Source organism: Salvelinus sp. IW2-2015, linkage group LG4q.2 (assembly GCF_002910315.2).
Source record: "Salvelinus sp. IW2-2015 linkage group LG4q.2, ASM291031v2, whole genome shotgun sequence".
Lineage (NCBI taxonomy): Eukaryota > Metazoa > Chordata > Actinopteri > Salmoniformes > Salmonidae > Salvelinus > Salvelinus sp. IW2-2015.
Genome location: NC_036843.1, coordinates 27,969,547 through 27,984,197, shown reverse-complemented (window position 1 = coordinate 27,984,197; position 14,651 = coordinate 27,969,547). Strand labels below are relative to the sequence as shown.

General features: G+C 45.1%; 2 protein-coding genes across 3 annotated transcripts in view; both read left to right on the top strand.

The window, feature by feature from the left end:
- The window catches only part of gcfc2 (GC-rich sequence DNA-binding factor 2), a 16,082-nt gene extending 3,873 nt beyond the window's left edge, over positions 1 to 12,209 (top strand). Inside the window, 9 exon segments of the mRNA XM_070443467.1 lie at positions 5,836 to 5,930; positions 6,174 to 6,373; positions 6,491 to 6,635; positions 7,278 to 7,399; positions 9,625 to 9,701; positions 10,024 to 10,090; positions 11,410 to 11,556; positions 11,738 to 11,871; positions 11,979 to 12,209. Of these exon segments, the coding sequence (XP_070299568.1) occupies positions 5,836 to 5,930; positions 6,174 to 6,373; positions 6,491 to 6,635; positions 7,278 to 7,399; positions 9,625 to 9,701; positions 10,024 to 10,090; positions 11,410 to 11,556; positions 11,738 to 11,871; positions 11,979 to 12,096 (1,105 nt within the window). The 3' untranslated portion in view covers positions 12,097 to 12,209.
- A 636-nt stretch (positions 12,210 to 12,845) lies between these two features.
- pfn4 (profilin family member 4) lies at positions 12,846 to 14,064 on the top strand. Of its 2 annotated transcripts, none has more exons than XM_023987127.2 (4): positions 12,846 to 13,053; positions 13,367 to 13,501; positions 13,663 to 13,768; positions 13,937 to 14,064. In XM_023987127.2, the coding sequence occupies exons 1-4, from the start codon at positions 12,937 to 12,939 to the stop codon at positions 13,963 to 13,965; spliced, it is 387 nt and encodes a 128-aa protein (XP_023842895.1). In that variant the 5' UTR covers positions 12,846 to 12,936; the 3' UTR covers positions 13,966 to 14,064. The 2 variants fall into 2 exon arrangements, with proteins under 2 accessions (XP_023842895.1, XP_023842894.1); XM_023987126.2 differs by having other exon boundaries at positions 13,663 to 13,834.
- The last annotated feature ends 587 nt before the right edge of the window (positions 14,065 to 14,651 follow it).

Genomic DNA, 14,651 nt, shown 5'->3' with positions numbered 1-14,651 from the left:
TTTTACATTTTTCAAAAGAAGCCACGCTTCAACGAGTGGAAATGAAGAGAAAAGCAGACAAGTGCTCAGCATATGTGGGAACTCCTTCAAGACTGTTGGAAAAGCATTCCAGATGAAGCTGGTTGAAAGAGTGTGCAAAGCTGTCATCAAGGCAAAGGTGGGCTCCTTTGAAGAATGTCTTTTTTTATATATATATATATATATTAATATTATTATATATATATATATATATATATATATATATATAAAAAATACATATTTGTATTTATCTCCTTAACACTTTTGGTTATTACATGAGTCCATGTATTATTTCATAGTTTTGATGTCTTCACTGTTATTTTACAATGTAAAATAAAGAAACCTTAATATTAGTGTCCAAACTTTTGACTGGTACTCTATGTGTGTATGGTGACCTTGTATTTTGGTCAGGAGAGTCTTCTCTATGAGAAGCAGCAGTGTTTTTCCTGTCAGTGTGATCTGCCTCCTGGTAACCCAGTCCGTGACAGAAACGTCTCTACAGCAGAGAACCACCGGCAGAGCCTCAAAGTCCTCTCCTGCAGCCTGATACACACAGAGAATTATTTATGACACCAAATACAGAGGTACGTCAAAATAAAACCCAAAGAATGAACTGTGTGACGTCAGTACGGACTTTGCACAGAGTGTGTGTGTCCGTACCTGTAGGGGTTCCAGCCTAAAGTTGGGGTCTGATGAGTGGGTTGAGTAGTTTGGGCAGACAGAGGCTGATGTAGGCTGAGTGGTAGGACTCGGAGAACTACTCTCACTCGTGAAGCGAGACAGAAACCTTCTTCAACTCCCAGAAGTCCTCCTGCACGTTCACAGAACACATCCTGGGACCTGCTCAGAGTCTCCGCTGAATTAGACAGAGGGATAAAGAGATGGGAGAGTGGAAACGCTGTTCTTATTCTACGGTTTAGAGAGCAAGCACTAAACTCAAGGAATGGGATGGCAAATCTTTAGATAGATAGATATAATTTGAATTATTGCAGACACCCATTTGGAATTAAATACTAGGCTGAAATTAAGGTGTCACCAACACACGTTTGTTAAGTGGAAGGACATATGTCCTCGCCCAAGACAGCTACACCTCTCACCTCTCTCCCTCTGCAGTTCTGACCTCTTCCTCAGGGGAAGGTCCGCTGTCGGCCATTCAGGCTACCATAGTCTTCCTCACCTGGCTCTCCTGACTCACTGGATGATCAGATCAAACAGTAGGTGTAAATGACCTCGTACATTGTGACGCAGTGGTGGAAATGAGCCTCGTAACATTGTGACCAGTGGTGGAAATGACCGCGTACATTGTGACGCAGTGTGGAACATGACGCGTAACATTTGTGACCGCAGTACGTGCGAAATGACCGCGTAACATTGTGACGCCAGTGGTGGCAAATGACCGCGTAACATTGTGACGCCAGTGGTGGAAATGACCGCGTAACATTGTGACGCAGTGGTGGGAAATGACCGCGTAACATTGTGACGCAGTGGTGGAAATGACCTCGTTGAAACATTGTGACGCAGTGTGGAATGACCTCGTAACATTGTGACGCAGTGGTGAAATGACCTCGTAACATTGTGACGCAGTGGGAAAAAGACCGCCTGTAACATTGTGACGCAGTGGTGGAAATGACCTCGTAACATTGATGACGCAGTGTGGGAAAATGACTCGGTAACATTTGTGACGCAGTGGTGGAAATGACCGTCGTAAACATTTGTGACGCAGTGTGAAATAGCGTAACCATTGTGACGCATGGTGTAATGACCTCGTAACTTGTTGAAGCAGTGGTGGAAATGACCGCGTAACATTTGACGCAGTGGTGGAAATGACCCGCGTAACATTGTGACGCAGTGGTGGAAATGACCTCGTAACATTGTGACGCAGTGGTGAAATGACCTCGTTAACATTGTGACAGTGGTGGAAATGACCTCGTAACATTGTGACGCAGTGGTGGGAAATGACCGTGTAAACATTGTGACGCAGTGGTGGAAATGACCTCGTAACATTGTGACAGTGGTGGAAATGACCTCGTAACATTGTGGACGCAGCGGTGGAAATGACCTCCTAACATTGTGACAGTTCGAGTGAAATGACCTCGTAACATTGTGACGCAGCGGTGAAATGACCTCGTAACATTGTTGACAGTGGTGGAAATGACCTCGTAACATTGTGACGCAGCGGTGGGAAATGACCTCGTAACATTGTTACCAGTGGTGGAAATGACCTCGCTAACATTGTGACGCCAGCGTGGAAATGACCTCGTAACATTGTGACGCACGCTGGAAATGACCTCGTACATTTAGTGACAGTGGTGGAAATGACCTCGTAACACTGTAGACCTAGTGGTGGAAATGACCGCGTAACATTGTGCAACGACAGTGCGTGGGAAATACCGCGTAACATTGTGACGCAGTGGTGAAATGCCGCGTAACACCTTGTGACGCAGTGGTGGAAATGACCGCTCACATGTGACGCAGCATGTGCAGAAATGACCCTGCGATAACATTTGTGACGCAGTGTGGAAATGACCTCGTACATTGTACGCTAAGATAACATTGTGACGCAGTGGTGGAAATGGACCTTACCTCGTAACCATTGTGACGCAGTGGTGAAATGACCTCGTAACATTGTGACGCAGTGGTGGAAATGACCTCGTAACATTGTGACGCAGTGGTTGGAAATTGACCTCTGTAAACATTGTGACGCAGTGGTGGAAATGACCCGTATAACATTGTGACGCAGTGGTTGGAAATGACCGGCGTAACATTGTGAAGCAGTGGTGGAAATGTGACCGCGTAACATATGCTACCGGACGCAGTGTGGAAATGACCGCGTTAACATTGGATGACGCAGTGGTGGAAATGACCAGCATACATTGTGACGCAGTGGTGGAAATGACCTCGATAACTTTGTTACGCCAGTGGTGAAATGACCTCATAACATTGTGACAGCTTGGTGGAAATGGACCTCGTAACATGTGACGCAGCGGTGGAAATGACTCGTAAACTGGACGCAGCGCGTGGATGCTCCGCATTGTGACGCAGCGTGAATGAACCGTACATTGTGACGCAGCGTGAAATGACCTCGTTAACAGTGTTGACAGTGTGGAAATGACCTCGTAACATTGTGACCAGCGGTGGAAATGACCTCGTAAAGATGTGACATGGTGGAAATGAACCTCGTAACATTTGGACGCAGCGGTGGAAATGACCTCGTAACATTGTGACGCAGTGGTGGAAATGACCTCGTAAACATTGTGACGCACGGACTCGGAAATGACCCTGCGTAACATTGTGACGCAGTTGCGTTCACATGTTACAGAAGCGTCCATATCCACCGCTTCGTTCACAATTTTACGAGGTCATTTCCCCAACGCACTGCGTAAACCCCCACAATGTTCACACAGATCACGCCCAAGCGAGGTCATTTTCCACCGCATACCAACATCAACGCCTCACAAAACCGTCAGACACAGAGGTCGCTCATTGCAACACCAACTTCACCATGTTACAGAACGGCCTCATTTCCACCGCTGGCGTGCACAATGTTCACGAGGTCATTCCACACTGTCACACTGTTACCGAGGTCATTTCCACCGCTGCGTCACAATGTTACTGAGGTTCAGACTCTCATCACCCCGCTTCGACCGTCACAAATGTACGCAACCACGGCGCTCGCCACTATTATCCATCCCGTGCGGTCACAAAGCCACTCGCATTACGCACAGAGCGCGGTTCATTTCCGCCAACCCCCACTGCGCTCACAATGGTTTACGACGCGTACCACTTTCCACCTCAACCTGTCACAGAAGAATACTCATGAATAGGTCATTATCCCACCGACTGCGTAGCCCTCATCAATGCTCAGACGAGGTCATTTCCACCACTGCGTCACAATGTTACGCGGTCATTTCCACCAGGCTGCCTCACAATGGGTTAGCGCAGCGAATAATCAACCCTACACCTCAACACCAGCATCACGAATCGTTACACGGTCATTTCCGCACCCCCACTGACTCTCACCACATCATATACACGCGCACAGCCGCACCGATCAACTAACGCCACCCCTAGTAATCCTTCCACCAATACGCGACAGGCAAACAACCCACCAAACTATCCAGAGCCCCAACTCCACACAACGCGGACTCCTTAATCCAACCAACTGACAATCACACAGACTAGTATCACAACCCCGCAACAATTACCCACACTGCGTCAATGTTACAAGCACAAATCAACTCCTCACCACTGCGTCACAATGTTACGAGTCATTTCACCACGCGTCACCAATGTTACAGGTTTCATTTCCACCACTGGCGTCAACAATGTTACCGCGGCGGTGTCACCTTCCTCCACCACTCAGAGACGTCCACAATACGTTACACGACCAGGTCATTCCACCCACTGATCAGTCGCACAAACTGACTTACACACACCCCGAGTCAATTAATCGCAACACTGCCGCTCCCACCAATTGTTACGCGGTTCATTTCACCACTGCGTCACAATGTTACGCTGGTCATTCCACCCACGGCGTCCACGAACACTGATCTAACACGCAGGTCAATCTCCCACCGAACGCCACTAGCGCGTCACAATGTTACGCGGTCATTTCCACCACTGCGTCACCAGTGTTACGAGGTCATTCCGACCAGCTGTCCACAATGTTACGAGGTCCATTTCCACCGGCCGCCACAAAACCCATGCCGTTCCACAATAGCTAAATCCACAGGTCGAGTTCCAGCCCAGCCTGCACGTCACCAATGGTTGTTACGAGGTCATTCTCCACCACACCTGTTAACAACTGTTACAGACACCAAAGAAGGTCATTCAATCCACCGCCTGCGTTCACAGTTACGACGGTCATTTCCACCCCACTGCACAATGTTACGAGGTTCCATTTCAAGCCGCTTACAAAGCTGCCGTCACAATGTTACCAGGAGGTCATTTCCACCCACTTGTCAACAATGTGACGAACGGTCATTTCCACCCGCTGCCGTCCACAATGTTCAAGAGAGTCCATTTCCACCACTGTCACACATGTTACCGAGGTCATTTCCAATCCACTGCGTCTATCATTGTTACCACCAGCGATCATCTTCCACTCACTGCGTCACAATTGTTACGAGGTCCATGTCCTTACCACTGTCACAATTTGTTAACGACTCACAGGTCATTTCCACCACATGCGTCACCAATGTTACGAAGGTCTTTCCACCACTGCTTCACAATGTTTACGCGGTCATTTCCAACCATGCGTCACAATGTTACCGGCGTCATTTCCACCACTGCTTCACAATGTTACGAGGTCATTTAACACCACTGCGTCAACCCAATGTTACGAGATCATTTCCACCACTGCGTCACAATGTTACGCGTCATTTCCCATCCACTGCGTCACAATGTTACGAGGTCATTTTCCACACTTGCGTCACAATGTTACGAGGTTCATCCACCACTGGTCCACAATGTTTACAGCCGGTCATTTCACACCACTGCGCACATATGTACGAGGTCATTTTACACCACTGCGTCACAATGTTACGATGTATTTCCACCACTGCGTCACAATGTACAGAGGTCATTTCACCACTGCGTCACATGTTACGCGTCAATTTCCACGCACTGCGGTCCCACAATGTTGACGCGCGTCATTTCCACCACTGCGTCACAATGTTACGCGGTCATTTCCACCACTGCGTCACAATGTTACGCGGTCATTTCCACCACTGCGTCACAATGTTACGAGGTCATTTCCACCACTGCGTCACAATGTTACGAGGTCATTTACACCTACTGTTTGATCTGATCATCCAGTGAGTCAGGAGAGCCAGGTGAGGAAGACTATGGTAGCCTGATGGCCGACAGCGAACCTTCCCCTGAGGAAGAGGCAGAACTGCAGAGGGAGAGAGGTGAGAGGTGTAGCTGTCTTGGGCGAGGACATATGTCTTCCACTTAACAAACGTGTGTTGGTGACACCTTAATTTCAGCCTAGTATTTAATTCCCAAATGGGTGTCTGCAATAATTCAAATTATATCTATCTATCTAAAGATTTGCCATCCCATTCCTTAGAGTTTAGTGCTGCTCTCTAAACCGTAGAATAACAGACAGCGTTTCCACTCTCCCATCTCTTTATCCCTCCTGTCTAATTCAGCGGAGATCCTGAGCAGGTCCCAGGATGTGTTCTGTGACGTGCAGGAGGACTTCTGGGAGGTGAAGAAGGTTCTGTCTCGCTTCAACGAGTGGAGAGTAGCCTTCTCCGAGTCCTACCACTCAGCCTACATCAGCCTCTGTCTGCCCAAACTACTCAACCCACTCATCAGACACCAACTTTTAGGCTGGAACCCCCTACAGGTACGGTACACACACACTCTGTACAAAATCCGTACTGGACGTCACACAGTTCATTCTTTGGGTTTATTTTGACGTACCTCTGTATTTGGTGTCATAATAATTCTCTGTGTGTATCAGGCTGCAGGAGAGGACTTTGAGGCTCTGCCGTGGTTCTCTGCTGTAGAGACGTTCTGTCACGGACTGGGTTACCAGGAGGCAGATCACACTGACAGGAAAACACTGCCTGCTATCATAGAGAAGACTCTCCTGACCAAAATACAAGGTCACCATACACACATAGAGTACCAGTCAAAAGTTTGGACACTAATATTAAGGGTTTCTTTATTTTACATTGTAAAATAACAGTGAAGACATCAAAACTATGAAATAATACATGGACTCATGTAATAACCAAAAGTGTTAAGGAAATAAATACAAATATGTATTTTTTTATATATATATATATATATATATATATATATATATATATATATATATATATATATATATATAAAAAAAGACATTCTTCAAAGGAGCCACCCTTTGCCTTGATGACAGCTTTGCACACTCTTTCAACCAGCTTCATCTGGAATGCTTTTCCAACAGTCTTGAAGGAGTTCCCACATATGCTGAGCACTTGTCTGCTTTTCCTTCACTCTCCACTCGTTGAAGCGTGGCTTCTTTTGAAAAATGTAAAATATATTTTGATTTGTTTACTACATGATTCCATATGTGTTATTTCATCATTTTGATGTCTTCACTATTATTCTACAATGTAGACAATAGTAGAAGTGAAAACCCTGTGTGTGTGTGTATACTTAACTCAATACTAATGTGTACCTCACTCCCTTTATCAATGTTGTCATGACTGGGCCTGTGATTTTACAGAGGATTGTCTCACTTTAATCTGCGTCCCTCCTTTCAGGTTTTGTGGAGTTGGTGTGGGACCCTCTGTCCAGCCGTCAGTCTCTGTGTCTGTCTGAGCTGTGTCGCAGACTGCAGGATGACTACTCTCTGTTTGAGGGAGAGCAGAGCAAACCGGTCAAGGTAACAGTTAATATTGCATCTACAGTGCACAGCCCGGGACTAGCAACAACACTCCCAGCCAGTCACATATGCAACTCCCCACTGGAGACAGTCCGTCTCCCCCTCTGTTTCCAATGCAGGTTGACGTTTTATTGTCATGAATCTTGTCCTGGAGGCAGAACTGAGCGACTTTGTCTTATATAGGCCAGCTGCAGAATTGGCTATATTGTAAAAAAAATAAAAAGTCGTAATTGAAGGTTAGGTTTTAGGGTTAGCAGTGTGGTTAAGGTAAAGTTTATAATCAGATTTTATGACATTGTGTCTGTGCCAGCTAGTGACCACTGCAGAACTGCCTCCAGAACAACATTCATGACGAAAAACGCTAACCTGCATTTCAAACAGTTTATAAAGTGTACCTTTAAAAAACAAAAATACTAATACAGTGAATTCAGGAAGTATAGAGACCCCTTGACTTTTTCTACATTTTGTTACGTTACAGCCTTAATCTGAATTTTTTTTTATTTTTTTATTCCCCCTCATCAATCTACACACAATACTACATAATGACAAAGCAAGCTATGTCATGTTGGATGGGAAGCGTTGCTGCACAGCTATTTTCAGGTCTCTCCAGAGATGTTTCGATTGGGTTCAAGTCCGGGCTCTGGCTGGGCCACTCCAAGGACATTCAGAGACTTGTCCTGAAGCCACTCCTGTGTTGTCTTGGCTTTGTACTTAGGGTCGTTGTCCTGCTTGATGGTGAACCGTCACCCCAGTCTAAGGTCCTGAGCGCTCTGGAGCAAGTTTCCATAAAGGATCTCTCTGTACTTTGCTTCGTTCATCTTTGCATCAATCCTGACTGTTCTCCCAGTCCCTGCCGCTGTAAAACATCCCCAAAGCATGATGCTGCCACCACCATGCTTCACCGTCGGGATGGTGCCAGGTTTCATCCAGATGTGACGCTTGGAATTCAGGCCAAAGAGTTCAGTCTTGGTTTCATCAGACCAGAGAATATTGTTTCTCATGGTCTGAGAGTTCTTTAGGTGCCTTTTGGCAAACTCAAAGCGGGCTGTCCTGTGCCTTTTACTGAGGAGTGGCTTCCGTCTGGCCACTCTACCATAAAAGCCTGATTGATAGAGTGCTGCAGAGATGGTTGTTCTTCTGGAAGGTTCTCCCATCTCCATAAAGGAACTCTGGAGCTCTGTCAGAGTAACCATCGGGTTCTTGGTCACCCCCCTGACCAAGGCCCTTCTCCCCCGATTGGCCGGGCAGCCAGCTCTAGGAAGAGAATTGGTGGTTCCAAACTTCTTCCTTTCTTCCAGAATGATGGAGGCCACTGTTTTCTTGGGGACCTTCAATGCTGCAGACATTTTTTGGTACCCTTCCCCAGATCTGTGCCTCGACACAATCCTGTCTCGGAGCTCTACAGACAATTTCTTCGTCTTCGTGGCTTGGTTTTTGTTCTGATATGCACTGTCAACTGTGGGACCTTATATAGACAGGTGTGTGCCTTTCCAAATCATGTCCAATCAATTGAATTTACCACAGGTGGAATCCAATCAAGTTGTAGAAAAATCTCATGGATGATCAATGGAAACAGGATGCACCTGAGCTCAATTTCGAGTCTCATCGCAAAGGGTCTGAATACTTATGTATATAAGGTATTTCTGTTTTGAATTTGTTATAAATTTGCAAACATTTCTTAACCTGTTTTCACTTTGTCGTTATGGGGTATTGTGTGTAGATTGATGAGGAATTTTTTTTTTTTTTAATCCATTTTAGAGAAGGCTGTGACGTAACAAAATGTGGAAAGTCAAGGGGTCTGAATACTTTCTGAAGGCACTGTATATACACAGTACCAGTCAAGTTTGGACACAACAACTCATTCAAGGGTTTTTCTTTATTTTTACTATTGTCTACATTGTAGAATTATAGTGAAGACATCAAAACTAATGAAATAACACATATGGAATCATGTAGTAATCAAATAAGTGTTAAACAAATCAAAATATATTTGAAACTCTTCAAAGTAGCCACCCTTTGTCTTGATGACAGCTTTGATTTGGGAACCACTGCCCTAGTCAAGGTTCTAGTCACAAAGAATGCCAACCAGAAAGAGGACTGGCTGTAGTCTCCGAATTGGAGAGAAACCTAACCTACTTCCTGTGAGTGTGTCAGAATGTAAATAAGTCTCGTTCCCTCTGTCCGTCCCTGTCCTGTGTTTTTAATTCGGTCCTGTCCCCTGCCAGGCGTTTGTTGAAGCAGTGATTGGTAGATTGAGGAGTTCCGTGGATGATGACATCTTCATCCCTCTGTACCCTAAGAAGTGAGTGAATCCACCCAGGGTTGTCTCAATGTGATTCTTTAAGTGGTTCATCTAGCTAGACCAAGGCACTCCAACCATGTTCCTGGAGAACTATCCTCCTGTACGTTTTCGCTCTAACCCCAGTTGTGATCAATTGATCAACCAGCTAATTATTAGAATCATGTGCGCTAAATTAGAGTTGGAGCGAACATTTACAGGATGGTAACTCTCCAGGAACAGGGTTGGAGAGCTCTCAGCTAGACATTTCACACTGGTACATGTGTTTATACCAAGCTTGTCATAACGTAGCTTACTTGACCATAACTGGCAGGTGTTTTGACAGGTTTTTAGAAGACAAGTCCTCTCCACAGAGGAGGTTCAGAGACCAGCAGTTCTGGACAGCTGTGAAGGTACGTAAAAACACAAAGTCTTTTTTTCGATGGTGTGCTTCCCATGAGTGGATGGTGTACTGTAGTGACCGTGTGGCTCAGTTAGCCCACTACAACTTCCCACTACAAATGCTAACTCCCGTTCGTATAAACTGGTAGCATAGCTAACATACAGAAATCGGTGGTGGTAGTCGGTCATTTTTAACTGCAATGCATTTGATTGGTGACAATGACATGGATTATCCACATGTCATTATCCATTATCCATAAGCATTATACTAAGATGTTTACCTCAACATCGTGTGAAATGCACATATCAGAAATATAGAAAAAAATTAATTAGGAGATAACAATTTCTACCAATAGTTAAGTGACGAGATAGACAGAGCTTTGTGTGCTGGTTATTGCTGCTACAGTGCATTCTGAAAGTATTCAGACCCACATTTTGTTACGTTACCGCCCTATTCTAAAATGTATTACATTTTTTCCCCTCATTAATCTGCACACAACACCTCATAATGACAAAGCGAAAACCGGTTTCTAGAAAGATTTGGGAAAAAAGAAGAAAAAAAGCAAATGGCTTCCCGACTGGTGCAGCGGTTTAAGGCACTGCTTTGCAGTGCTAGAGGCGTCACTACACACCTGGGTTCGATCCCGGGCTTTATCACAACCTGAATGCCAAACATCACGTCTGGAGGACAGCTGGCCCAATCCCTACGGTGAAGCATGTGTTGGCAGCATCATGCTGTGGGGATGTTCTTCAGCGGCAGGTACTGGGAGACTAGTCAGCCTATAGGGAGGAGGTCAGGGACCTGGCAGTGTGGTGCCAGGACAACAACCTCCCCTTTTGTCTTGCTCAATGTGAGCAAGACAAAGGAGCTGATCGTGGACTACAGGAAAAGGAGGGGACGAACATGCCGCCATTCACATCGACGGGACTGTAGTGGAGCGGGTCGAGAGCTTCAAGTTCCTTGGTGTCCACATCACCAACAAACTCTCATGGTCCAAACACACCAAGACAGTCCTAAAGAGGGCACGACAATGCCTTTTCCCCCTCAGGAGACTGAAAAAATTTGGCAATTGTCCCCAGATCCTCAAATAGTTATACAGCAGCACCATCGAGAGCATCCTGACCTGGTACGGCAACTGCTCGGCATCCGACCGTAAAGCACTACAGGGGGTATTGTGTACGGCCCAGTACATCTATGTCTACTAATGTCTACTACACCTGTTGTATTCGGCACATGTGACCAAATAAAATTTGATTTGATTGTCTCTCTTGCTATTTCTGTAACATCCAATGCATTGCTTTTAGTGTCGTTTTGCATCTTGTGCATCAGCTCCTAGGTAACGTAGGCCAGTGGGATGGGTTGATACCTGAACATGTTCTGATGGAGCTAATGTTGGACAAACTCCTGAACCGCTACCTGATGTTGACGCTACTCAACGAGACCCACTCGCATGACTCTGTCCACACATGTAAAAAGGTTTGTAGGTGAATCGCATCTGTGTGTCTAATGTTAATGTATTGTCTATGGAGGTTTCAAGTTGTTTGCTTGGGGAATAATTGCTCTGCCGTCTTTTGAGATGACTCAGTTTAGTGGTGTCATTTTTCAAGTTTTTCTCAAATTACCTAAGATTTCCCTCACGCTCTTTCTCTCTGAGCAGGTTGCGGTGTGTTTTCCTAAGTCCTGGTTTAAAGACTTGAGCTCCTGTCCCTCTCAGCTGAAGTCCTTCAGTGACCACCTCCTCCAGACTGCCCATTCAGTCTGCAAACAGCAGCCTGATCACCCCAACACACGGTAACACTGCCTGCCTACCTCAAATGTACTTTTAGAATTTAGGCAGATTAATGTACCATGGTGAAGGTAGTGTTTTGATGTTAATGTATGTAATGTGGTTTCTGTAGGGCTGTGGTGAGCGATGTGCTGACTGTTTTGGGAAGCATCCAGGCCTGGGACAAGGTAGAGACGATATCGGACAAATACCATTACCAAGACCTGGTGGACACACTCAACCTGTCCTAGTGTGTCCTACTGTGTCAACCATACATCATGTAATATCTGTTGTAATTGTGTGTATTACACAACTTTATTTGTACGTTTTTTTATAAATAAATAAATATTTGAGCTCTGTTAAATGATGTTTGTTCCAGTTGCTCTCCAAACTGTTTTATTTTTGCTTCTGTCTTATCTCATAAGAAAAAGGTTGAGTGTTTGTAGCTTCATCCCCAGGGCTAAAAAGGCATCCTTCCTTCCTTCCTTCCATCCTTCATCCCCAGGGCTAAAAGGGCATCCATCCTTCCATCCTTCCTCCCAGGGCTAAAAAGGCATCCATCCTTCCTTCCTTCCATCCTTCCTCCCAGGGCTAAAAGGGCATCCATCCTTCCATCCTTCCTCCCAGGGCTAAAAAGGCATCCATCCTTCCTTCCATCCTTCCTCCCAGGGCTAAAAGGGCATCCTTCCTTCCATCCTTCCTTCCAGGGCTAAAAAGGCATCCATCCTTCCTCCCAGGGCTAAAAAGGCATCCATCCTTCCTCCCAGGGCTAAAAAGGCATCCATCCTTCCTTGTAAAAATGTGTTGAATGGGTGTTTTGTGTGTAGAGGAGGAGCAAACAAATAATTATAAAGTATGTAATGGCAGTGTTTTAATTGATGTACGCAAAATGTATCAAGGATCAATTACAATGGGAACCATTAGCAGACGCATGTTTTCACTACGATCTCTTTAGGCTGGTAACACCCACCGATGGTCTCCATGGAAACGTCGTCCACCACGGTGAAGGGGGAAAAGTATCAGCAGTAACGCTAACGTTAGTTCTCTGACCTTGACAAGACATACTATACAATCTGACAAAATTGGTTATTATGAACCAATTTCAGAATTTGATAAATGACTGTCTTATCGATACAAAACACGTCGAAAGCGCTGTCATTCTGGTTGCCAAGACTGCAGCAGTAACTGCCGCGTCTGCAAGGTTTCAGGCAAGTTCGTCATGTCGCTTTTGTTGTAAAATGTAAAAAATAATAACATTCAGACATCGCGTGTTGACATCCAAGTCAAAGCCCACTTCACAGGCCACCCCATTGTGTAGCAACTACTTATCTTCCAATACCTCAAATTGGAAGAAGTATTGTGGTGCCATATATTACTTTTCAGAATTCATGATTTTCCATATATGGGGTTGAGGCAGCTGGATGGATCAAAGCAATGGGGAAGTGGATTCATCTTGAAGCCTAAAAACCATCTGTCTCCGATCAGATTAATTATGTTACCCTTCATACTCTAACTTTACAGGTTCTTCCCACACAAGCCCAGATTTTCATAGACTCTTTCAAGCACATGACATCGACCAGAGAGCGGGGCTTCTACTTCCAAGACAAAGCATACACCTGCGTCCGAGCTGACAGGAACTCCATCTACTGCAAATGTGTCAGTAGGCTCATCACAATTTATGAACATACGTGTATTATTGTCTCCAGTTTTCCAGCTGTGGTTCTGCAGTACACTGCAGTTTAATGCAGCTATACTGCACTGTACTTGTTTGTTGTTGAAAGGGTATGTCTGGTCTGATGGATATTTTTCTTTAACAGGGAACACATGGCTTGATTCTTGTGAAGACTGCTCTGTACATTATAGTGGCCACATACAACGACAGCATGTATCCTAGCGTGTGTGTGGAGGCTGTCGAGAAACTAGGTAGGGGGATGTTGGTGCTTCTAACAGCATACAAGCTTCAACAGCTTTCAACTGCAGGTTTTAAATGTGATTGATTATTGACTGTGTATTATTTACAAATCAGATATAAGGGATATTTGTTTTATGTGTTTGACTAATATGTAATATCATGAGCTATATGCGTTTCAGCTGTGTACCTCAAGGATAAGGGGAAATGAAGCAAGAACTGAGGAGGAGCAGCATTCTGATGGATGAAACTGATGAAGTGGACTGGTCAAAAACAGTTGCCTACAGGTCCATGTTAGGCCACCTGCTAAGGAGGACAAACATGTTTAGGAGAAAGTCAGTGTTCGTTTGTTTTCTTTCTATGAACTTGCCCCTGTCCCCTCTCACAGTATACAGGTTTAACCACTAGGTGGTAGTAAATAGTAATTAACCCAGCTATGTGGTCCAAGAACAGATTTGAGTGCAGAGAACCTCTTAGAACAGGGATTATGACCAACCAATGTCAATGAGATGCTGTAGTTCCAGCCCTGCTCTATCACATCTGATTCTACTCCTCAGCAGACAGACAGGGGCTTCGTGGCTAAAGGCCTTTTAAAACTGTCTGTGTTCATCGCAGACGTTCTGTTCAAATGCTTCAATTACTCTCCACCCCCTCTGGTGATAACATGACTAACCTAGCTACACACTCGCACGTACACATATGCGCATGAACACACACACACACCCTGACGTAGCCTTGATGAGTGTTTCAGACCTGAAGCTGTGTAAATTAATTTCCTCATGTGAACAAATAAAGGAAATCTAACTGAGTCAAAACATCAAAGATCCACCACCATATTTTTTTAGTAGGGATGAGGTGTACTCTGCATATTTTACAGTAGGGATGAGGTGTACTCTG

Excerpts from the sequence above, each read along its gene's own strand:
- pfn4 (XM_023987126.2), top strand. The coding sequence starts at position 12,937 with ATGAACCAATTTCAGAATTTGATAAATGACTGTCTTATCGATACAAAA. Across the intron at positions 13,054-13,366 it reads CCGCGTCTGCAAGGTTTCAG|GTTCTTCCCACACAAGCCCA; the intron begins GCAAGTTCGTCA and ends CTAACTTTACAG. Across the intron at positions 13,502-13,662 it reads ACTCCATCTACTGCAAATGT|GGAACACATGGCTTGATTCT; the intron begins GTCAGTAGGCTC and ends TTTCTTTAACAG.